Source organism: Hippopotamus amphibius, chromosome 1 (assembly GCF_030028045.1).
Source record: "Hippopotamus amphibius kiboko isolate mHipAmp2 chromosome 1, mHipAmp2.hap2, whole genome shotgun sequence".
NCBI lineage: Eukaryota > Metazoa > Chordata > Mammalia > Artiodactyla > Hippopotamidae > Hippopotamus > Hippopotamus amphibius.
This window is the reverse complement of record NC_080186.1, coordinates 38,067,681-38,092,814: the sequence shown is the minus strand read 5'-3', so window position 1 is coordinate 38,092,814 and position 25,134 is coordinate 38,067,681. Positions and strand designations below refer to the sequence as shown.

The following is a 25,134-nucleotide window of genomic DNA, read 5'->3' as shown; positions in this document are numbered from 1 at the left end:
GCTCGGCCGCCAAGATTGGGAAGTCAGAAGCAGATTTGGTGGGAGGGAGATGGGTTTGTGGTTCATAATGTTGAATCTGAGCACCCAGGGTCGCCCAGGGCCAGATATGGAGTCAGCTGTTGACTGGCTGGTCATGACCTAAAGGGTAACCCCAAGGTCATCCATCCACTAACGCTCTTTGCCGTCTCCAAGGGACCTCCGGAACGAGCCTTCCTCATCGGCAAACTCCCCGTGTCCTTCCTCCTCTTCCCCCACCGTTCCCTTCCCCACACCTACCTGCCTCACTGAACCCTGGCTTCCCCTGACGGCTCAGCTCTCCCAGGCCCTGTGGCAGCCACACCACCCCTGCAGCACCTGGGGCCTCCTTACATCCCCCTTTCCTGGATTGTACCCCTCACCGCATCACCCCATTTTATCTCATCACACTTGCCGTTCACTGATATTATCTTGTTTACTTGTTTCTTGCCTCCCTCCTTAAAAAATAAGTTCCATAATAGCAAGTACCGGGACTTCCCTGGTGGCACAGTGGTTAAGAATCAATGCAGGGGACACAGGTTTGAGCCCTGGTCTGGGAAGATCCCACATGCCGCTGAGCAATTAAGTCCGTGAGCCACAAATACTGAGTGCGAGTGCCACAACTACTGAGCCCACTTGCCACAACTACTGAAGCCCCTGCACCTAGAGCCCGCGCTCTGAAACAAGAGAAGCCACTGCAATGAGAAGCCCATGCACCACAACGAAGAGTAGCCCCCGCTCGCCACAAATAGAGAAAGCCCGCACGCAGCGGCAAAGACTCAATGAAGCCAATAAATTAATTTAATTAAATAAATAAAATTTAAAAAATAGCAAGTACCTTTCAGCCTTTTTCAAAGTACCTGGCACATGGGAGGTGCTCAATAATACTTCTTAAACGGAGGAACGATAGGTGGATGGAGCCCTCCACTCCCGCCTTTGCCTCTATGTATCTCCTCCACTACTTCTATAGCTCCTTTCTAGCAGCATTTAACGTGCTGCAGTCTCTCCCATCTTAAAAAGATAATTTGAAAAACAACTTAAGATCCTCTCAGATCTATATCCTTCATAGCTACCATCCTGACACCTTTCCTCCGTTCCCAGCCAAGTTTCTCAAGTCATCTACACTTGCTGCCTTTACTTCCTCATTTTTCACTCACTCCTCCACCCAATCCAGTCTGGTTTAGGTCAAATCACCCCAACAATCTCCCTGAAGTTAATTCAACAGTATTTGAAGCCATTGCCTCCATCTTTCTCGAAATACATTCATTCCTTGGCTTTTGTGACAAAGCAGCTCTTGGCTGAAATGTCACTTCCTTCAGGAAGCATTCACACACACACACACACACACACACACACACGCACACACACACACGCACACCCAGGATGAACCAGGTACCACTTAGTTTACTCTCATCAAGCAGTGCTTCTGCATTATTGCACTTCTAACAAGTGTTTTTATGTGATTGTGTGTTTGGTGTCTGTTTGCTAGAAGAATGAAAGCTCCATTCAAGCAGGGACTATTGCTGATTGGTTACCCTGTCTCTGTGGTAATTCCTGTGAGAGGAGTTCAATATGTTTATTGGATGGATGGAGATGAAGGGGATGGAGATGGGGGAGTGTTTGGATGAGGACTTGCAGACCAGGAGAAAGTCACAGGTTGAGTATAGACTGGGAGCTATTTGTCCTCATGGGCACAAACCAAGGTCACAGCAGTAGTAAGATAAACGTGCAAAGGGCTGAGCGCAGGGGCCGACCAGGACATCGCTGTTTAGGATGAGAGAAGGAAGTAACAGGAGGGGCCGAGTGGGTTCACTAATAACAAGTCACTCACTCCTCCATTCAACAAGGGCAAACCTCACACAGCCCTGACCCCAGGTGACTTCATCTACCTCAGGTGCCCAGGGCCACCGCCCCCAATCTACATGTGGGAAATCTGGGAGGGCCCGCCAAGGCTGGTTGGGACACTCAGGACTTGGTGAGACTTGATTATGTGGCCATCTCTTATGCCCAGATTGTCCGGGCAGGTGGTCTGGGGTGACACAACCCAGGGCTCTTTCCTTGGCTCTAATCTGATTATTTCTTGGTGACTTCGATGAGGTTGGAGAGGTCCAGTGCTCAGGTTTGAGGATGGACAAAGCTGGGGGGCAGAGCAGAACAAGTGGGCAAGAGAGCCAGGATCCCAAAGGCTCTCAACAAGCTGGAGCTCTGGGACGACCCTAAAAGTTGGTGCCTATTAGGGACAAGTGGCAGGTCCTCTGTGTGTCCTAAACTCCAACATCGCAACCGTTCTGCAAACACCCCCTGTAAACAGACACCAGCAGAGGAGCACGGTGCCTGGACGTGGCTTCTGTCTCCAGGGTCACTTGGCACAGAACCTAGCACCCAGAAGGTGTTAACCACATGTTCTTGGCATGATTGTGCAAACAGTAAGTTTCGAGTCAGGCATGTGGATTCAGGTCTTCTCCGTTCCAGTCTTTGGCCTTGGACAAATCAGCAACCCTTTCTGAACTTTAGTTTCCTCATTTATAAAATGGAAGTAATAATGCCCACTATTTCCGATGAGATAATGTATTATCAACCCCACAGCCTGATCGATGTTGGATTCGATTATTAAGGCACAGTCCCTGCTTTGGAGCGTGAACAGAAGCACCAAGAAGCCCTTTCAACACAGCCTGACAGTTGTAAGAGGATGACCACCCTTACCTTGGATTGGTGGGGCGGGGGTGGGGTGGGGGGGTCTTCAGGTGGAGACATGAGGAAGAGCATTCCAGGCAGAGCAAGCCCAGTGAGCAAAGGGCTTGGAGGTAGGAGGTGTGCAGTGCTCTGAGCACTGCCTGAGGGGCCCAAGGAAGGGGAGGAACCCAGAGTGGTCACCTGCATGGCCAGGTGAAGCATGGCCTTGTGGGTTAGAGCTAGGAGCCTGGACTGGGCACAAGGTTTTAGGCATGATGAGATTTGCTTTTAGAAAGGTCACTCATCTGCCATATGAAAGACAGTTGGAGAAGATCAGTCTGGGGCATGGGGAGGTCAGGCGAGAAGCTGCAGCAGTGGACCAGGGAATAGGGGAAAGGCTGAGACCAGGCAGTAGCCATGTGACTTAGAGGGTCTCGAAGCCGCTGGACTGGTGGTCAGGCAGGAAGAGGCAGCAGGCGGCGTACGCTGTCACTCCTCTGTGCCTCAGCATCACGGGACACCAGGCGGAGGCTCTGACATAGAATCAATCAGATATTGATTCTAATTCCACTGCTTCTAGCTGTGGGATCTTTCTGTAAAATAGGCACACAGATACCCACCACAGGGTTAATAGGATAAAATGACGTGATGACTATAAAGTGCCCAGAAGGTAGATGGCTCATATTCAGAATGTCCTGCTTGTCCCTTGTCCTGATTAGAAGTCACCTTATCACTCCATGCATCAAATACGTAGGTCTTTACTACCTCACTGCCTGCCTCCCTGCCTCCTTTCATTCACCAAATATCCTCCAGAATGCAGCTCTGAGAGGACAAGACCCTAGTCTGCCGCATTCATCACTGAAGTCCCAGCTTCCAGTACAGTGCCTGGTCCCTTGTAGATGCTCACATGACGTCCACTAAATTAACTAAGCACCTTATAGGCACCATTCCACACGCTGCGTATCGTGATGAGCGTGACGAGGCGCAGCTCTCAGGAAGCTTGTTTGAGTGGAGACCAAAAAAAAAAAGTATGATCCCAGATAGTGATAATTCTACAAAGGCATCAGGGGAAACTGTTTTCCAAGTAGGTGATCAGGGAAGGTGACATTGGCGCCAAGCGTTCCAAGCAGAGGGACAGCTAACACAGAAGCTCTGGAGCGGGGACCAGCTTGAGATGATGGAGAGACCAAAGGGTGCTTGTGTGGCTGGAGGACAACGAACAAGAGGAAGAGACCTCTGAGATGAGGCAGGGGAGATGGGCAAGGACCACGTCACGTGGGGCCTCGCAGAACTCAAGGCGGAGACTGGATTTTACTCTCAGATGATTGGGAAGCCATTGCAAGGTCTTAAGGAGAGAGGTGACTCAGTCTGATACACACTTTAACACTGGTTATTAGTGTCCAGATGAGAGGCAGGTGGCTTGGACCAGAGCGTAGCGATGGAGATGGAACGCAGCGGGTACTTGCTTCCCCACTGACGACTTACCCCGCCCTCAGCAGCATTTGGCCCCGTCGTCTACCCTGCCCCCAGCCCTGATCACGAGAGAGCCGATGTGGTGGTGCCAACATCCCCCACCCACACAGGCCCAGGAGCCGCTCAGGGATGGGAGCCAGGCTTGGTGGGGCCCCGGTACCACTGAGCACAGGGCTGGGCACAGCCATGCTGGGGTCCAAGGGTGAAATCAATAAACCAGTGAAGGAATGGAGGAGAGGTGCCCCCACATGACAGCCTCGTGTCTGAAAGTACGAGGCTATCATCAACCAAAGAGAGAAACGGGGCAGGAAGCTGAAGCAGATGGCAAGTGGTTTCATGGAAAGACATGAGGCAAAATGATGTAGCAGTTACGTGACATCAGGGCAAAGTGCAGCAGCTGCTTGGTCATCCCAATCTAGGTGTTCATGTGGGTCAGGCCCTCTAGTCAGCCCTGAGACTTGCCCCACTGAGGCAGGGACACTACTGGCAGAAAGCACAGGTGCCACTGGGCACGTGACTTGGAGGGGAAAGCACCTCTGGAGGAATAGGGAAATCTGGGTGAAGGAAGCCTTCAGAAAGCAGCTTGCCCTGAAAAGAATATGAAGTAAGTCAGATGGGAGCCAGGGGCCCACCCTGCCCAACGGCTCAGGCCAGAAACATCTGTGATAGCAAGCAGTCGAGTTAGGGCTGGAGGCAGGCAGGAGCGAGAAAGCTCTGCCGGCGGACCCAAGAAGCCCCCAGGGTCATCCAGATGAGCTACCCCTCCACCCACCAGGCAATGCAGTCCGGTAAGAAGTGAGCTGGCAGACCGGGAAGAGCTGAGCCCAAGCCAAGACAGCTCACTTCCACCCCAGCTGTCAATTCCCAAACCACCTCTCTCCCTGGGCATGGCCCCAGCTCAGGCCCTGGCCCCTCCCCCACATTAGGAATCATGGTGCAGCCTCCTTACCCTCGCCAGGCTCTGCCCCTCCAGTCTACTCTCCTCACCACACTTGTGTGATCTTTCGATCGTGCCCCATTGCCCTTGAGACTGGATTCAAGTTCCTGACCTGGCCCCCCAAGTCCACCTGGATCGGACCCCCACCTGCTCCTCCCGTGCCCATTCAATGCCTCTGTCTACCAAACCCACCCTGGTCTCTGGACGTACTACTGTTCCTTCTCCCTGGGATGTCCTCGTCCCCTCTCTCAGCCTCTGGGAACCTTCTATACTCAACACAGGTCCTCCTCCTTCAGGAAGCCTTCCCAGAACATTCCTGTGAGCACTCTCTACCAGATCACCTTGTCTTGTGCTCGCCTCCCCAGGCCTGTGGGTTCCTCTCCCCAGCAGCATCCCAGACTCCCCGCTGCCCTATGCCCAGCCCTTTGCTGGCCACTGAGGACAAAGGTGTAGAAATAGTGTCCCTGCCGTCAAGGAGAGCCAGTGTGCTAAGGGAGGCGACCCACCCGCGGCTGCCCACCACACAGTGCAGACCTGGAGGAAACAGTCCACCTACTCCAGGGCTCAGAGGGAGAAAGAGGGCTCTGAGCTGGGCCTCACAGGATTTAATGGTAGAGCAGCAGAAAAGGCATCCTCAGCAGAGGGAAGAAGCAAAGGCCGGAGAGGAGAAAAGACAATGTTTAACAAAGTAGGGCTTAGTCTAAGGGGGAGAGAGGGTGGGGTGAAGGGCTGGGGCCGCATCGCCCGCCCTGAGAAGCCTGTGTCCATCCTGAGAGTGACAGGAACCAGAGGAGGTTCTGAAGCAGGATACTGACGTGCCTGGAGTTGGGTTCTTGAAGGTCGGGTCTCCAACCCCCAGTGCCCTAACGGTGACTGCCAGAAAGTACACAGACCAGGAACAGGTTCCTGACTGTTCGTGGGCCTTCGCCCATGTCATGCCTCCTGGCTGCCACATGGGGGAGGTCAGGACAGAGAGGGGAGCAGGGCGAGGGCCAGACTCAGCGGGTCTGGGCTTCTTGTAGGGGCAAGGAGGGGCAGCAGGGCGGGGTGAGGGGGACCTGGAAGCCTCTGCCCCAGGCTGAACACGTCCTCACAGGGTGGCAGCTGTGCCCTGACGACGCTGCAGCGGGCCTCATGTCCTCTGGGGCCAGGCAGGCAGCCGCCTTTCAGGGCTCATCAGGCGCTCCACCTCGCGCATGAACCGCAGACACAGCTCTTCCTGCCAGGGCAGAGCCACGCACTGCACAGCCACAGGCAGCCCCACACTCTTCCTCGTGGCCTGCAGGAGACACAGGCTTCAGGACAAGAGGGATCGAGGCAGGACCCCACCCCTGGCCCAGGAAGCACCTCAGCTGGAGAGGAGGGGCGGCACAGCAGGGCCAGCCTGCAGTCTTTAGGGGTCTTGCATTAAGAAAGACAGACAAGGGCTACACATGTTTATACTGTTTCCCCCATGGAGAAAGGGGTGCAGGTGTGAGTCCAGGGGAAGAGGGACGCACCTTCTGCAACATCTTATCCCAGGCATCCCCAAAGTAGCCCTTGTAATGCTCCATCTGGGCCTCGTCCTCGGCGGTCACCGTGGTGACAGGCACCACCCCCGCAGGGAAGTCCAGGCAGTTGTAGAGCACAGTATAGCTGATGGCCCCTGAGACACAGCACAAGTGGCTACAGCAGGTCAGGTGACGTTCCGTGACAACTGTCCTTTCCGAGCCTCAGTCTTCCACCCTGTGAAATGGCACCCTGCCTCCACAGACAGGGAGAGGCTCTCTCCTAGGGCTGAGACTTGAGTGAGAGTGACACAGCCCAGGAATCCAGCTTCAGGGCAGGCTGGAGAGGCCACTGATAAGCTTGCCCTGTGCCTTTGTCCTTGTAGCTTCCCCCACCTGGAATGTTGCTGCTGTTTTCTTGGTTTATCTAAATCCCACCTGGACTTCAAACACCACCTCCCAAAACCACAGACTCTGTAACAAGATCTCCAACTTGAATAGTGCTGAGGACAGGGAGCTCATTCCCTCCCAAGGCATCCCACATGACTCCCATCTCTCCAGCCAACCAGATGTGAGCCTCTCAAGGGCAGAGTCCTCGCCCAGAGATGCAACCCACGCCCAGGGATCCTCTTCTTCTACTTCCCACCAGCCCCACCAGGCCCAGGGTTGAACTCATAGAAGAGAAGAGACAGGTGACAGGCGTGTGACGGGGCTGCAAGCCTCACCTGCGGCCTTGCCTGGGCCATTCAAGTCCAGAGCAGGGCCCAGCATGGGGGTGAGCAGCACATCCAGCTCCATTGCTCTCCACTGGGCTATCACGGAGCGCCGGTACACCTGGGGAGGATACCCGTCCACAGGGTGAAGCGCTCAGACCCAGCTCACTTCAGGGACTCTCCCACACAGGCCCTGTGGCTGGGGTGACTCTGGCCCTGCACCTGCCCCAGATCTGAACTGAACCACAACAGGATGGAGGACCTCGGGGTATTCAGACAGGGCTGTTCTCAGGGGATAGCAATTGCTCCACAGAACCATAGATACCACTCTCCCTGCCACGGCAGTGCCACGGAGTGCCGGCTACAGGCAGCACCAGAATGGCAAAGGGACATCCAGGACAGGAGCCTCCAGCTGACCCAGGTTCCTAGGAGCGGCATCCAGGCAAGTGAGGGTCAGATAGCAGGCCCCAAGCGGCCCAGGCCAGGGAGCGGAAGGGGGAATGATGGGTCACTCCAGGGCACCAGTGGGACCAGTGGCCAAGAGACCCCGATGCACGTGCCCTGTCCAACTCCAACCCCCACCCGCCCTACTCTAGTCTAGGGGCTCTGGCCTCACCTCAACCTCGTGATGCAGTTCCCAGAGCTCTCCAGCTGACCTGGACAGAGGGAGTGAGGTCACCGACCGTGAGGGTCACAGCCATGGGGATTAGTAAACATCAGACCCCTCCTCTCAACACCTCCCAGATGCCATTCCTCCTTGGACCCTTCTCAATTCCAGGGCACTCTGAGAAGAAAGTAGTGCAGGGCAGAAGTTCTAATCCCTAAGTTCATGCCCCACTGAGCCCCCAAGAGGGACTTGGGCCTGACTCCTAGCTACCCTTAGGACCCAGGAGAGGCCAGAGCCGCCCAAGGTCCTAAATGCCTGGTAGTAAGAGAAGGAGCAAGTCTGCAAGATGTGAGGGCCTGAGAATGGGGCAATTTATTCCCAGCTTTTCTGGCTGGAGCCACTGAGGGGCAGGCAGAAGTGGGGGGAGTGCAGTTCGACCTCTAAGAGCAGCACCCCTCAGGGGTCCCCAGGATCCCCCACTCCCTGCCGCCTGCCACCTCCTTCCTGGGCCTTTCCACCACTCCCAGCCAGGGCAACCTTCTCCTCACCACCCTCTCCCATTCTGTGCTCTCCCTCAGGCCCTTGCTCTCCAGGCTTTTCCGGACCTTCCTAAGACATCTTCAAGATCCTCCCAAAAGGCCGCAGAGGTTGCCACCCTGCCTGGGCCACTTCCAGCGTCAGAAGTTACTTCTCTTGACTTTTCCTATTGGAAAGCACTTGGACCCAGGTCAGGGGAAAAGGCGGGCTGGCATCTGGGCATGGGAAATATTCTTACCGAGATTTCATGTTCTTGAGAAAGGCTGACAACCTCGGGAGCTGCAGAAGGACAGACACAGTCAGTGACTTGGCTTTGGGCCAGGTGTGGCAATAATCTTCAGACCAAGCTGCCCATGGCTCCTGCCTCTGTCCCCCACCCCAGGTGCCAGGTCAGCAGCCCTTTCAGCACGCAGGCTGGATGAAGACCGAAGGGCATGGGGCGAGAAGAGACTGGGTGGGGAGGAGGGAAAAGCCCCAGAGGCTCCCGCACAGCCCAGCCCACCCCTTCCACTCCTTGTGCCCTTACCAGAGGCCTTAGCAAGAAAGCCAGCAGTCCTTTAAGCCATTGGGGCAGCCTCAGAATTGAGATCAGGTCCTCCAGGCAGGGGTCCACGAAATCACCTTTGCTGGGAGACAAAGGGTCCAGTCCAGACATGTCCACCCCAGGCCATCTTCCTGGCTCACCCCTACCTACTGCATCCCCCAGTCTCTACTCAGTGACTCTGTCCACCTCCCTCCTCACCAGACTCCGGTAACCATGGTCTCCAGCCCCTTCAGCTCAGCCTCTCGTTTCCAATATGTGCCTTGTGTCTGCAGACCCTTTGGGATGCCTGGGCTCCACCCACACCCACTGGAGCTCCCCAAGGCAGCCCTCCCTGTCTCCTTTCCTGGCAAACTCAGCTCAGGGCAATAAGAACTGGCCAGGGTGTGATACTGAGGGCATCCGCCCATGGATGTGGATGCCACTCTGGAGGCACGAGTGGCGCAGTCCTAAGTGGGCGCCGTGATCCTTGTCTCTGAGGCTGTCTCTGGTCTAGATCTCAGGGAGAGGACTCAGACAGCTGATCCTGGAGTCTCATTCCCAGGGCCAGAATGAGGAGCAGTCCCTTCTGCTGAAGGCTGGACCATACTTAGCTACTGGAGGAAGTCCAGTCAGTCTGGGCATGGCCCTAGGAGACACCTTCACAGCCCTGTCCTCTGCCCCTGTCAACTTTTAAGGACTGAAAACGCCCAGGTAGAACCAGCTTCTCTAAATGTAAGCTCTCCAAAGTCCCTTAAAGTGGGTCTGGTCCAACCTACTGACTTTACAGGCAAGAAAACTGAGGTCCTGCTCGAAAGGGAAAGGTGTGGCTCAAGTCAGAAGAGCCCGGAGTCACAACATGTCTACACCCCTGCCCTCCTGCTTGAACCTGCCCTTGTCTCTCAATCTTTCCCAGACAGAGAGGCCACTCCCTGCCTACCTCCTAGCTCCCAACCAGCTCAGCTCAGGGCCAGGCCACGGACACTCAGTCCAGCCTCCCCCCTCAGTGGCACCTTTCCAAAGTCTCCCTGGTGGGCTTCCCTGGTGGTGCAGTGGTTAAGAATCTGCCTGCCAATGCAGGGAACACAGGTTTGATCCCTGCACCAGGAAGATCCCACATGCCATGGAGCAACTAAGCCCCTGTGCCACAACTACTGAGCCTGCACTCTAGAGCCCACAAGCTACAACTACTGAGCCCACATGCCACAACTACTGAAGCCCACGCACCTAGAGCCTGTGCTATGCAATAAGAGAAACCACTGCAATGAGAAGCCCATGCACTGCAACAAAGAGTAGCCCTCGCTTGCCGCAACTAGAGAAAGCCCACGTGCAGCAACAGACAAAACACACCCAATAAATAAACAAATAAATTTTAAATAAATAAATAATAAAATCTTAAAAAAAATTTTAATAAATAAAAATAAAAATAAAAAAATGGTAGAATTTTTAAAAACTCATTAAAAAAAAAGTCTCTTTGGCAAGGTAGCACCAGGCTCAGCCTGCGGTTGAGGGATGACAAGGTCCTTGCCCAGAGTGCTCAGACCTTCTTCACATTCAGCTGAGGCCTGTCCTCCATCTTCCCCCAGCCTGGCCTGCCCCAGGGTCACAGCACCCAGCTGCCCTCCCTGGGTCTACCCATGCCCTGATCTTGCCACAGACCCCCAAAGCCAACATCACTCACAAGTTCTGTAGTAAGCTCTTGCCGCCGTCACTGAACATCCCACCCGCCGACAGGGTCTCCACAGCATGGGGTATGTTCCTGGGCAGGAAGGGAACCAGCTGCAGGGATTGAGAAGTGTACGTCTCACAGTCCTAGAAACCCTTGGGTCCCACTGCCCCCACGCTGCCCAGGCAGCCCCGAGCACGGACTGGACCAACACTGCCCTCACGGTACCCTCACTGGAGCTGCAAAGGTAGCCTTGATGGTCCGTGATAACTTTCTGTAAGATGCACATCAGGAGAGACGTCTGGAGCCACACATAGGCCTGCCTCAGATGAGGGGCCCCGAACCTGCCATCTCAGGGCCTTGGGAACCTCTGATCAGCCATTGACGAGGCCCTTCCGATGCAGCTCACACATCCCCAGCGTAGGGGTGAGTTCACCAGCAATCATGGACCCCGATACTTCTGAGCAGCCCCTTTTTACTGATCCCTCAGGGACTGAATTCCCATCCCCAATCACAAAACAATCAGGGTGCAAGGATGCCAGGGATGGGTGGCAGCCATGGGTACCAGGAATGCTTCCCTGAAGGAGGGGGCGATGCCAGGACTTGCGGGCTCCCACTGCCATACCGTGTGGCCGGCAGCCTCGAGTCTCTGCTTGGTCTCCAGCAGGGCCCGCCTCATGGCCGGGGTGGGCATAGTATAGTTGTCCGTCTCATAATATCCCACACGCAGGGGCTGAGAGCTTGTGTAGACCTGGAGGCGACACACAGGAGTCAGCGTCAAGGCAGGAGAGGGTGGCCCCAAGCAGGGCTCCCAGAGCTCAGAGCAGCTACTCAGCCCCAGACACAGCTTCGAGGCTGTAGCCTAGATCCCCCCAAAAGCTGACTGCCAGCGAGGCCAGCCCCTTCTACCTCTGACTCCGTCACAAAACACCTTCAGAATGACTCTGCAGGTGGGCAGAGCAAGAATGAGGATTCCCACGGGTCCTACGAGGAAACTGAGGCTTCAGGTCTAGACAGGGAGACAGGCCCAGCGTGAGGCCGTGACGCGCCCAAGGCCACTTGTCAGGGCAGAGCAAAAACACTAGGTCAGCAACCCAGGTACCCTGCGTCCTAAGCCGAGGCTCTCCACAGCCTGTTTCGAGAATGCTAGTCCTGGCTCCCGTGGTAGATTGTTCCAGACCCCCTCTTCTCCCTCTCAGGAAGGGGCTCCTGAACGCCTGGGGTCGGTCAGAACATCTCCTCTGCTGAGGAGGGCTAGCTCACTCCCCCCCGCCCCCTCGCCCAGATCTCCTGCCTGCCCAACGGCCCTCGGCCCTTCCAAGGCAGTCTGGGCTGGGTGAGGGCAAGAGGTCTGCAGGGAGACATGCCGGACTGCTGAGAAATGGAGCTTACCTCACACCGCTGCATTAACGTGGCTTTACTATGACGCTGCCCGCGTCGACCTAACTGGACTACTCCTGAACGTGTTGTACGTAAAGTACAGATAGCGTCATCAGTCATTCTCAAAAGACCCGTCAACTCTTCAAGAGAAGCACCAAATGATAGTTTATCCTCCAAGGCTCCTGTTCTGAACCCCTCTCCTCAGAATCCTCACCTTGTTGTGTCCACCAATCCTAACCTGTTACATCACGAGCCATACCCAATCCTAACCAACCCCCCACATGGAAATATCCACCTGAAACCAACGTCAATATCCCAACGTTGCGCCCCTCCCCCATGCTACTAAAGCTCTGTGGAGGCAGCACGTCCCTCCCCACAGAAAGTCAGAAATTCAGCCTTATCTGACCAACAGGCTGTTCTGGTGACATTTTGGGCCGCCAGCATCTGACGTGGCCCACAGATCCCGGCTTTCTCTGGGAGGGAGACATCCTCTTTTAAATGTCCTTAACTCACTCAGCCTCCGCGCCAAGCATCCCACTGGAGGCTGGGGATAGGGACATGAATACGGTGAGAAAGGCTCCTATTTGCCGGGGGTCAAACACAGACAAGGTACAGGAGTTCGCTCTCAAGCTGTTCTCAGCCTCAAGGCCACTCCTGTTCCGCAGTGAGGCCCCCAGGCGGGGCCCGAAGGTGGGCCTTTCCTCAGCTCTAGCTCCCAGCCAGCCAATCTGAAAGCCTCAGGGGTTCCAAATGCAGGCAAGGGCGCCATCTGGTGGCTGTTTGCAGAGGCGCTGCTGCTGGCCTCGGATCCCAGAGGGGTTGATTTTCAGGAGACGGGGCCTCCAAGGCCTGCCTGCAACGCGGGGGCTGCTCTCTGGGCTCAGGAGCACCCGTAAGACCTGAATCCACCCCCATGCCCACCCCACCCCTGCTCACCTCCTCCCTGAAGGGCAGGGGGGGCACGGTGGGGTCCAAGCGGAACATGTCCTCACACAGCAGCGCTCGCAGACACAGCGCCAGGCTCTCCACGTCCCGGGCCATGGGGCCAATTGCGAGCTGTACTGTGGGGCAGGGAGGGGAGGAAAGAGAGATCGCCCGGCCCCAAGGGGCTCTGGGGCCGGGTCCGCGCAAGGGCTGGGCCGTGGCCCAGGAGTGTGAGCGGACACAAGGAGGTAGGAACCCAGACCTAGAGTGGCCTGGGGGCCCAGCACTGCCCCAAGGAGGGGCAGGGGCAGAGGTGGATCAGGCAGACCCCGCTCCTCCAGGGCACAGAGGGAACCACAGACCTCACCTGCTACCTGTCCATAGACACAGCCCTTCAGGCCACTCTTGCTGGATAAGAAACACAAGATGTTGGAAATGGGACATGGCCACCCTCTGCCCAACCCCGCATCCATTCAGCAGCTCGCAACTCTCTCACCACTTTGGAAACTCGGAACCAAGGACTGTGGTGCTGTGACACTACCTCCCAGAGAAACCCCAGTCAGGCAATCCCTGCCTGGATCCCAGAGAGGTGGGAAGCTAGGCCAAGGTCACACAGCAAGAGACTCAGAAGCTCCCTCCACCCACCACCTACACCATACCTGATGCGGTTCCCCGTGGGTTTGAGGCCGCAGATGCCACAGAAGGAGGAGGGGAAGCGGATGCTGCCTCCGACGTCGGTGCCCAAGCCCAGTGGGGAGCCCCCAGCCGCAATGAGGGCCCCTTCACCCCCTGAGGAACCACCTGGGCTCTTGGAAGGCTTCCATGGGTTCATGGACTGGCCGAAGAGGGGGTTACCACAGTCATAGCTGGACGAAGCAGGAAGGGGTCAGCCCATGTCACGCTGGCACCAGTGCCCCTGCCCCCACCCGACACCCCTGAGACCCAACCTGTACATGGACTGGGGGACATTTGTGTGCACGAAAGGCAAGGCGCCCTGTAGCTTCAGCACCTGCACCACCACGCTGTCACACTCTGCGGGCGCCCCCTTGTTCAGGCTCAAGCCCAATGTCGAGTCCTGGCCCTAGAAGGGGGGATGGGCGAGAGGGATGAGGCTGACGAGCTGGGGCGTTTCAGCAGCACGGGGTCTGTTCCCACCAGCACCCCACAGGCCAAGGCCGAGCATACCCAGGGTGCCCTCTCAAGGCCTTTGGACCTGGTACTTCCTCTGAGGGCCTGGGGTGACCCAGGACACAGAGCTGGCTGGCAGGGACAGGGGCAGGGCACACCTTGTAGGTGAAGCACTCCTTGAGGCTCACAGGGACGCCGTAGAGCAGGCCCTGCCTCGGGACCTGGCACAGCTGCGTCTCACAGCCTGCCAGGTAGGTGGTCACACAGTTAGTCCCTTTGTTCACTTCCCAGGCCTGGGGGAGAGAGAAATGGACACAAGAAAAAGTGAGGCTGGCTTTTCTTTTTTTTTTTCAATTGTGGTAAAATCTACATAGCATAAAATTAGCCTTTAATAAAATACCACCCAGGAAAAGGGTAACCAGAAACATGACCCAGAGCCAGAAGCACAGAGGATAACCTAGACCCAGCACCCGCCTCACTGGGGACATGTGACACTAGCCTGACCGTGGCCGTCTCTGGCCATCAAGGACAGAGAGAGAGAGTACTCCCAGGGCTGGGCACAACCAGGGCACTCAAAGTGGACTCCAGAGGCTGAGCTGGGAGGAGGATGACCCTTGGCAACTCCACCCCCTCCTCCAAGCCACACCCTCTGCCCAGTGAGGCTAGGTCCCCATGTCAGGTGGCACTGGGAGTCACTGTAGAGCAGAGCTAGACCCAGACTCCAGCCTCCCAGCACCCAGCACTCCCCTCTGCCCCAGGCCTGGCCCACACCTGCCCAGGCGAAGCTTCCCCTCCCCCAGGAACCCTTGCATCTGACAATCAAGTCTCATGGAGGAGTGGCTGACTAACAGCAACTGATGGGAACGTGGGCGTGACCACTACTGCCACACTCAGGTACGTGAAATCCGTCTCCTGCAGGACGAGGGGAGGGCGATCTGTAGCCAGAATGCTCTCTGTGGAGGACTAAGAGGGGCAGGGGCTTTTTCAGGGACACTGATTTAGAAGAAGCACCCCTATCTGTTGAGATTGTGTGTCCTCTCAGTGCACCCAGCCCAGAGGTGTCCAGTCCTTTCTCCACAGTCCCTCTCTGCCCCCGTCTCAGCTACAGTCACTCCCAGCACTCGCATACACACCCGTCAGTCCCCTGGCACTCAAGTCCGCCAGCTTAGGGGTCATACTCACTGCCACACGCTCTCTTCCAAGAAACCACATCAGATACAAGTCACACTCATAAAGCGCAATTCCTTCTTTCATTTCATTTCCAACACATTTCTTGAGTACTGATTATATAAAAGACATAGTGTTCGGCACTAAGGGGCAAAGACAGATAAGACTCTGTCCACCAAAAGTCCACATTTGCCTTGGGAAAGAGAAAGAGAAAGCAAGCCCTAGAATGTGATGGAAAATGTGCTGTTAGAAAGTGAACACTGAAGAGGAGACCCTAACTTGGGCCGGGAGGGGAAGAGGGTCATGGGAGGCTTCCTGGAAGATGTGACTCCTCTCTGAGCCCTCAAGACTCATCCCAGGGAGCCTGTCTCACTGAGCAGGGCAAGAAGAGAAGAGCCTTGCATGTAAAGGGAACCCCACACGAGCCAGTGCAGAGCACGGCAGGTGCTGGGTGCCAGGGAACTGCCAGCAGCTGAGCTTCTGGTGCCCCAAGCTCCAGAAGGCCTTGGCCAGAGAGGATGCTGGACAGCTGAGAGGGCACCTGGCCAGGAGGCTGGTGCTTGGTCCTGGAGGGAGATGGTGGTGGAGGACCAGAGTGGCTGAAGGAGCACGGCGACAAGGGGATGGACTAGAGAGAGCTATAAGAAGGAAACAGACCAGACTTGGTGACGGATGGGGTGGAGGCGGGAGGGAGAGTCTGGGCTAAAAGCCAGGTTTCTAGCTAAGACAACATGCTCGGTGTCCCCCCACCCCTGGCACACGCATACACACACAGAGTCATTCTCTCTCCCGCTCTCTCTCTCTCTCTCTCTCTCACACACACACACACACACACACACACACACACACACACACAGAGCTCTGGCTCCCTCCCTCCCTCCCTGGCAGCCCTCGGCACTGTGGTCCCACCATGGCCCTCCGTGAGACACAGTCCAGGCCAGGTTTTCCCCCTAGCTTGCAGAGAGAGGGGAGGAAGGAGCAGGAACCACTCCCGCCTTACCTTTCCCACGTAGGTGAAGAGCACGGCCTCAGGAGACAGCTCCCCACCCTGTAACTTCTGTACCAGTTGAGGCAGGGGCAGGGCCAGCAGCTCCTCTGAGTCCAGGTCAGGGTTCTGGGGAGACACCTCGCATCCGTCCCCCACTCCCCGCAGGCTCCATGTGCCTGCAGCAGACACCCGAGGCCCATGCCCCCAGGTCCCCACACCAACCCAGGACACATGTGCCCACCCGCAGCTCTGACACCATACATGTGGTCCAGCCTGGGCAGGCCCTTGCCACCTGTGGACAGTATAGATCTGTCTCTTCAAGAAGCTTACTGGAGGGGGAGCCCAGCGAGAGGCCACACCCAGGCTGATTATTAGACCATTCTGAACAAGCATCACCAGTGGCTACCTACTGTGTGCCAGGCACCATGCCAACGTGCTCCGTGTTTGGGTTAAATCTTCCTGCCATTCCCATGGCACAGCTAAAGAAATTGAGGCTCAGCGAGGGGAAGTACCTCGCCTAGGACTTACAGATACAGTTCTCTGCCCATGCAGCGTGGGCTGCCCCCTGGCTGTCCTCCTGCACCTAACGACTCAACCCCTTGGCGGAGGAGGGCAGAAATAAGCAACCCCCGTCCTGGGTGGCTGGGGTTGGAACTGGAGCCACGTCCAAAAGGGAGGGTTTTCTGGTTCATTCCACAGATATGCATTAGGCACCTGCTCTGGTACCAGGCACCACGCTAGGCAAGAGGACACAGCAGTGAACAAAAAAGTCACAGCCAGGCTTTGGGGGGGCTTACACAAGGTGCAGAGTTGGGGGTGAGCAGATAATTTATAAGTAAACAAATAAGAATTTTAGATACCAAGAAATAAAATAAAATGGATGTGATGAGTGGGCAGCACACAGGTAGAGGGTGGTCAGCGAAAAGCTCTCTGAAGGAGGAGGGACATTTGATCAGACACCCACTGCCAGGCCTTGAAGGCCACCCTGGGTCTCTGGGGTCAGCCCCTGCCTGCAAACACCCGCTGGCTTCCCCCTCGAGGGTATCGGGTTAATTAGTAAACATGGCTAGAGGAAGACACCTGAACTGCAGCTACCATCTCATCTCTACCCTCCTCTGCTCTTGCCAAAGTCACCAGGGACTTCTTTGCTGCTGAATATAACCAACACTTGACTCTGTTCATTCTGCTCCGAGTCTCCCGGAGGCATTCAAAGGGCTCACTTCAGTTTCCTCTGGGCACAGACATTCACTCCTCGCCAGGGTTCCCTCCCACCTCTCCGCTACTTCTGCCATCCACTCATTCAGTCGGTCGAGACAGGTTCTGAGCACCGATTATGTGCCGAGGACTAGTTAGGGCTGTGAATTTAGAGGTAACCAACACAGACAAGTCCCTGCTTTCATAGCTTACTTCAAGAAAACAAGAATTTGAAAAAGAATAAAAGAAAAAAAGTAAATTAAAAAAAAAGTTAACAATAATGGACAGATCACGGTAAGTGAGAAAGGACTTAGAGTCTGTGACCAAAAGAACAGAGGACGGAGTCAGGCGAGTCAGGCAGGTGGAGGTGACACTACCGCGGTGATCTGAAGTGTGAGAAGGAGCCCGGCGCAGGAAGGGACAGAGCCTCCCGGAGCTTCCTCTGCGCACCTCCTCTTCCCTCTGTGATGCTGGGAGACGTCATTCCTTCCCGTGGCTTCCAATCCAGGCCCTCCGCCTACCGCACGGCCTCAAATTGTCCTCTGCCTGACCCCACCGATCCCAAACCCCCTCGCTGGGCTCTTCCCTTTGCTCTCCCTGTCCGTGTCCTCCCCGTGAGCTCGCTGCCTCCCCGCACCCCTTTCCAGCAGCTCCTCTTCACTCAGGAAAGGACGCGACCATCTGTCCTGGACTTCCCCCTCTCCCTCCCACCCACATCCAATCAGTCACCGAGCCCCCTAAGTAGTTCTGGAAAATGGCCACCTCTCTGTCCCTTCTACCAAGACCCTTGCCAGTGCACATCCTTTGTCTCCTTGGTCACACAGGGGCCACCTAACTGGCTGCCCTGCCCAAGCCTTGACACCAGACCGGACAGCACGATGGCCAACCCGGCCTTCCCTCTCCCCTTAAAGTCCCCTTCACACCACAAGCTCCGGGAGATGCATCCAGGCCGTCCTGCATCCCTTCAATGCAACACAGCCTACTCACCCATCACACGCCCAGAGCTGAACGCCTACCACACACACCCACCACACAGCCTTTGAACTCTGGCCTCAATATCAGGAACACTCTACCTCTTCCCTGAATTTGTTAAATGGATACAACTGTTACTTGGGATTTTTTTTTTTTTTAAAATACAGGGAGCTACAAGGAAGAAAAAAAAAAATTCATCCATGAGCTACCCCCCTCCCCCACCCCCAACACACTAGTTAACCCTGGTGACTTTTTTTTTAAGTTATTTATTTACTTATTTTTATTTTTGGCTGCCTTGGGTCTTTGTTGCTGCACGGGGGCTTTCTCAGGTTGCAGAAAGTGGGGGCTACTCTTCGTTGCGATTTGAGGGCTTCTCAGTGCGGTGGCTTCTCTTGTTGCAGAGCACAGGCTCTTGGCAAGCAGGCTCAGTAGTTGTGGAGCACATGCTTAGTTGCTCCCTGGCATGTGGGATCTTCCCCGGCCAGGGATCAAACCCGTGTCCCATGCATTGGCAAGCAGATTCCTAACCACTGTGCCACCACCGACATATTTTTTTAAAGGTAAACAAAATGAAAAGCAAACATTTCCCCCACCTCTAGGACCTCCCTGCCCAGTTCCTCTTCTGAAAAGGAAACCATAGGTAACAGCTTCTGATGAAACCTCACAGGAAAAAAAAAAAACAGTTTGTGGAAAACCCATAATGTATATAGTTGTTTAATATATTCTATTTTCGCACGAAAGGATCATACCATATAACAGTTCTGTGCCTTGCCTTTCTCACCTCACAATGAAAACAGCAAGTTTTTTTTTCTGATTATATAAATATTGCTCATTGTTTTAAAAAAAAAGCCTACCAGTATGGGGAAGAAAGTAAAAATCACCAGAGAGCCCACCACACTGGGATAACGAGGACCAAGAGCCTGGTCGCTGCCGCCGCCCACTCTGCTACAGGATGCTCCAATGTCCCTGTGCATCTCAGCTAGAGGCTATCAGCAAGCTCTCCCCCATTCTCAGCACAACTGTTAATTCTTTCCTCTGCTCTTCTGTGCTGACAGCTGATGACACTGTTGCTAACAGCTATTTTTAAGTCTTCTACTAGTTATCAGGCAACTGAGACATTTTCTCTTTCACAAGACACCAGAGTAAGTCTGCACCTCCAGGAGGCCAATCTGAGAACTCGGGGGAAATTAAATTTGTATGGAGAATGCAGGGAAGTGTACAAATAATGTCTCACCAAGCACATGGCCATCTGTGTGCCTACTTTTTCAAGCAAAGGATACTATAGCTATCACTGAATCACCGCCCCTCCTCCAACTGCTTTTCTCCTTCTGAACCACCTACTGTCCTAATTTCAGGTATCCTAGATTGTTCTCCAAGTCTATTTTAGTTTCGCTCATAGTTTGGGTTTTTTTTTCGTTTTTCTTATCACTTTTGTTCTATTTCAAAATATCTGTTCCATTTGATCATGCAGGCCACCGATACTGATCGAAACAAAAACCACACTGTTCTTCAATACATGCACTGAATTGTTTTGTTTTAAAATCAGCTTCAAGTTGGTCTTGGAGACGCCAAGAGATGGAACTACAGGTCAGATCCAGTCGAAGAAAGTGGCATGTGTAATCCAGTGGGATTTTGACAAAAGGGCTTGTAAGGGATGTGCGGGAAGGGCAATCAGGGTAAAACTACAGGTGCCGAGGCGTGAGCAGCTGTTCTGGGATGGCTCTCCCAGCTGTAATATCCTATCAGTGATGGTCCCTCTCTTCAGCCAAGAAAGGATATTAAAACTCATTCAGGGGGCAAGGTGGAAACAAATGGGCAAAAGCATGTTACAGGTTAAGCCTCACATGGTCAGCAGAGAATACTAGAAACACGCCTCACTCTAAAGTTGCTCTAGAGTCCAGAGAGAGATGAGCCATCTTGTGATGTTCAGGAGGTGCATAGGACTCCCCCTCCTCCAGCAACGCCACGGGACACAGGAGGTACCTGGGTCCCACCTAACTTTCCTGCAGACTATCAGGCAGGAGCTGTGCTACAAGCTGCTGTATTCCCCCAGGGCCCTGCCTACCTCAGGGCCCCTTGCTCAGTGTGGGGCTGGGCTGAGAAAGCCCCAGAAGAAAGACTGCTGAAACAGCCTCAAAACCCAGGAACTCCAGAGCCAACCAGAAAGGAGCCTTAGGGGCGGGAAAGAGAAGGGGCCCCATCCCAAGGCCCTGGCTGAGCTCAGCTAAACCGCCCACCTCCTACTCCTTCCCAAAGCTATCCCCATCAAGATCTCATCCCTTTGCCAATTGCTCAAAACAATGAGGCTCCTGAGATGGTTTTCCCCTTTCTTCTCCCAGCCATTGGGAAACCAAAAGGTAATTTCCCTGCTTTCCCTTCTTTGAGAGCCAAGTTTTGGTATTCTGAGGCCAGGCTCTGCTCCAGGGAGGGTGTTTAAACAGCTTTTGGTATTTCAGGGCCAAAACTTCTACCCCGGAAGAGTCAGTTATCAAAAATACTGAAAGACTGTTGCTCCAGAAGGAAACTGTGTAGATGCTGATGCTTGGAGTTGAAGTGAGGGAAGAACCACCCTTTTACCACCCCACACTCCTGCCAGCTGGTGGGTTCCTTGCAACCAGGAGAGGAGTCCTGTAGGCAGAAACTGTGGGCAGATTCCTTTCCTGCAGCTGCCCCCACACAGCCCTTGGAGCGGGCAGAACTCAGCTAGCTAGCTACACAGGACTAGGAGCCTCGGGAGCAGCCGAGGGTCTCTAGACTGAGCCTGGGATCACTGCAAGGATCTCTGAGCAGGGTACCAAGGAGCTCAGCCAGAGGAAGGGGATGAGACAGTGAAGAATCTGCGCTCAAATCGGGAAAGTGTCCAGTTTGGATTGAATACCTAAAAACTGACTGAGTGTGTACTTTTCAGCCAGCTTGATGAGTGAAGACTGGAACCAGATACATTTTTATTTCAGTAAATAAACAAATACGACATTTCCTGGTCCAGGAATGGTGTGGAGTAAATCCATACCATTACATCCAGCTTAAACCTCACGGCAATCAAGGTCACACCCAGGGCCTGGTGTCTAGGGCCAGGGTCTCCCTTTCTTTCTCCCCTGCTCCTCTCCACTGGAAAGAATGAGGTTGCATCATCCCACCAGGCATCTGGGATCTAGTTCCAGCTCCTGCCTCGTGCTGTCCCATCATCCAGAATGCCTTTCCACGTGTCAGATCCAAATCCTATCAAACACTCTGGGCAAGTTTTCCCTCCCTCAGCACACAGGATATTAACCAGCATTTTGACTCTGAACTGGGTCCAGTGTGTCATACAGGTGGATGGAAAGCCTCCTCTTCTAGGCCCCTCCCCCACTCTCATACACACATGGAGCTGATTCAGAGGAGGGAAAGCTTGTTGACAGATCACCCAGGGAAGGGCTGGAACTAAACTTCTTCATGCAAGTGACTTATACCCCGTCAGACCTGACAGCTTGGTTGGCAGGAATCCAGCTCCACCAGTAACTCCCTGTGGGCTTGGGCAAGTCCCTCCCAGCTCTCTCTTAGCATTCTCAAGCACAGATTAATGAGGTTGAAGTGCAAGCTCTCCGGCTTCCCTTGGCCATCACTTTGTGATTCCAAAGCCCTAAACCCGAGCCTCCTATTGGTTCTCACACTTGCGTTTCAGCGTCCTCCTAGTGACCTTGAGATTCTTTGGCACCGAGCAAAGCTCTTTGACCCAGGGTGGCAACAGCCTGCAACAACCTGCCCTGTCCCTTTCGTTTCTCTTCCTCCCCTAGGCCCCACCTGGCTCAGAAAGGGTACGGAAAGCATTATGGTGAGGGGTTTCGGAAAGTTACAGACCTGCGCTGTCCACACACCTGCGCTGCCCGCCGCCTGCCCCTCCGCGCGCCGGGTTGGCAGAAAGTGCTGCTGCCGCCCCAGGCCCTCCCTCCCTTCCACACACACCGATTCGAACCCCGGCCGTCACCTGAAGCCGGAAGCGCTGCGCCGCCCTGTCCATGCTCTCCAGTGCCGCTTGCTGCCTCTGTCGTGCCCGGGCCGCCGCGCTCCGTGCCGTCCGGCGACTGGACCAGCGCAGGGCCAAGGCCGCCGCCACCAAGCAGCAGGCCAGGGCAGCCCCGGAGGCGCCGGAGAGCGCGGCCCACAGTTCGTCCAGCACCATGATGTCCCGCCGCCGACCGCTGCCGAGCGCAACCGATAAGGAATCAACACGCGCGGACTCCGCGGCAAAACCCGGCCTGGATCGGCCCGGGATCCAGCGCCCGCTGGCGCTGGAGGGGAAGGAGGGGAGGGAGGAGAGGGAGGGGTGGTGGTGCGGCCGCAGGCCCGCGGGGCGGCGCGCTGTTGCCTGGCAACCGACCGGAGGCTGGTAGCGCGCAACCGTCAAGGCCAAGCGAGGCGGCTCGGCTGGGACAGCTACCCCAAGTCCTCGCGCACCGGGCCTGGCGGAGCGGGAGACGGGCCCGCTTCCGGGAGCGCCCTCGGAAGCTCGAGCGCAGCAGCGGTTCGGCGCCCCGGTCCGGCCCGGCCTCTGCCCCGTGCAACTCCCTGCAGATGAGGTCCAGCCAGAGACGCTGCGGGAAAGAGGATGGGGACCAGCGATAGACTGAGCTCCTGGACCTGTTTAATCCCCGCAAGCAGCTTAGCAGCATACTCCCTGGAGAGCCTTCGGTCGGGCCGAGCACTGCAGGGCACCCGCCGCTCCCCTGCGTGGGGCTTCTGGGTGCCAGCCCGAGATGGGCACAGGATGTTCCTCTCAGGGAGCCCACCTGCTCCCCCCTCCCCTCCCTAACCTTGGGACCCGGTGTCTCCCAGCCTGGGCTCTTCTTCATGGCCAGAGCACTCCCCACTTGTCCTTTTGCTCAGCTACCTCCCGCAGACTGGCCTTCCCAGGGTCACTCTTTTCCAGTCCTGGGGCCTCCTGGATTTCACACTCAGGAAACAGAAAGAACTGCTTCTCTCTGGGGACCTGACACCCTTCATTAGGGGGGGTGGGGGGATTATATGTACACACACATGATACTTCTCCCATCTAGGCCTCTCTCACAGGACTTTATATGCTTTATTTCATTTGTCCTACCAGCAGAACTATGAGGAAAGCATTTTTATTATTCTCATGTACAGATGAGGTAACTGAGGACAAGAGGGGTTAAATGACTTCTGTGGGTCACACAGGTGGCTGAATGGGGATTCAAACTCGGGTCTAATCCTAAACCATCGCTCTTAACCATCAAGCAGTACTACCATTACTGCCCCTGGAAGTGAGGCTGTATGGGATGGGATGTGGGAAAGTGCTTTCTGGCTGGAAAATGGTGTCTGCTGAAACACTGCTCTCCATCCAGTTCTGTCTTTACCTCTGAATCCGTGGCTTTTCCTGTAAAAGGCGGGGAATGCCCACCTCGCCAGATTGCTAGGAAGAGTCTGTGAGAGCCTTGCCGTGAGTTGGGGAACCTGAAGGACGTACCAGATCTTCAGTCTGGCCTTATGGAGCTCAAGGTCTGATTGAGAAGGAAAAAAACATGCATAGACCAAGAAACAAAAGACATGCTTTGGTGGAAATGCAGAGATCACATGGCATGAATCCAAAGAGCCTTGGATGCTGACCCGTTGGGCTGAATAGTCCTTGGGAAAAGCCAGATAGCACAGTGGTTTAATGTTTGCCTTTGGAGCTGGCGTGTCTGGTAACCCCTCCTTGTTGTGTGACTGTTCCCCAGTTTTCTTACCTGTAAAATGAGGATAACAGGACCCTCCCTCCCCCAGCCAATTCTCTAGCACTACTGTAAGAATCAAATGAGTCAGTACATGAAAGGCAGCCAGAACTGGGCCCAGCCTCTAGAAAGCAATCCATGAATGTTAATCATTATATTGTTGTTGTTGTTTGTTATTGTTAGACTAGAGACTTACAGAGAGGGGTTTTCTGGCCTGAGAAGCCCAAGCTTGAGAACCAGACTGCCTGAGTTCAAATCCTAACTTTGCCACTTACTGTGTAACCTTCAGTAAGTCACTTTAACCTCTTGTGCCTCAGTTTTCTTATCTGCAAAATGGGAGATAATAATAGTGCCTGCTTCATAGAATTGTGACGATTAAATGAGTTAATGCAAGGGAAGAACTTAGAACAGTGCCTGGTCCCCTGTAAGGGCTCACTAAACGTTAACTCTTTTTTTTTTTTTTAATATTCATTTATTTGTTTATTTATGCTGCACCAGGTCTTAGTTGAGTCATGTGGGATCTTTTTTAGTTGCAGCATGCGGACTTCTTAGTTGAGGCATGCAAGTGGGATCTAGTTCCCCTACCAGGGATTGAACCGGGCCCCCTGAATTGGGAGCGGGGAGTCTTACCCACTGGACCACCAGGGAAGTCCCACTCATTATTATTTTAAGCAGATATGTGATGCAAATATTTCTGGAAAGGCAATGTGGAGGAGGACTGGGAGAGGCAAGCTGGAGGCAGAGAGTGTGGAATGGGAGAGCAGGCGGATGTGAGGATCCAGTGGGGAGGGTTTCCAGGGCTCCACCTGTGTTATCAAAAAAGCATCTGTAATTCAACCCCACAGCATTCCGTGAGCCAAAACAGCAAATACCTGCACTCAGGTGGTGCGTGTAAGGGAGAGTTACTCATATTTGCAATCCCTCAAGCAGGCGCTGGTGGGTTTCCTGAGCAGGATCAGGGTCCTCCCCAACTAGCTGGTGATCTTGAGCAAGTCATCCTTGTGTATCCTCAGCTGTCAAGTGGAAAGACAGGAAAATACCTTGCCAA

At 54.8% G+C, this 25,134-nt stretch overlaps 1 protein-coding gene across 7 annotated transcripts; it reads right to left on the bottom strand.

Moving 5' to 3' along the window:
* Positions 1-799: 799 nt before the first annotated feature.
* Positions 800-22,830, bottom strand: FAAH (fatty acid amide hydrolase). Of its 7 annotated transcripts, XM_057709721.1 has the most exons (15): positions 22,346-22,830; positions 16,228-16,341; positions 14,219-14,353; positions 13,880-14,013; positions 13,592-13,798; positions 13,300-13,340; positions 12,945-13,069; positions 11,254-11,379; positions 10,644-10,741; positions 8,969-9,068; positions 8,681-8,721; positions 7,915-7,954; positions 7,311-7,419; positions 6,598-6,743; positions 800-6,377 (listed from the first exon to the last, which is right to left on the bottom strand). In XM_057709721.1, exons 1-15 carry the CDS (start codon positions 22,538-22,540, stop codon positions 6,231-6,233), a joined length of 1,758 nt encoding a protein of 585 aa, XP_057565704.1. In that variant the 5' UTR covers positions 22,541-22,830; the 3' UTR covers positions 800-6,230. The 7 variants fall into 7 exon arrangements, 5 of the variants coding, with proteins under 5 accessions (XP_057565704.1, XP_057565693.1, XP_057565712.1 ...); XM_057709710.1 differs by lacking the exon at positions 22,346-22,830 and having other exon boundaries at positions 16,228-22,327; XM_057709729.1 differs by lacking the exons at positions 6,598-6,743; positions 22,346-22,830 and having other exon boundaries at positions 16,228-22,328.
* Between the last annotated feature and the right edge of the window lie 2,304 nt (positions 22,831-25,134).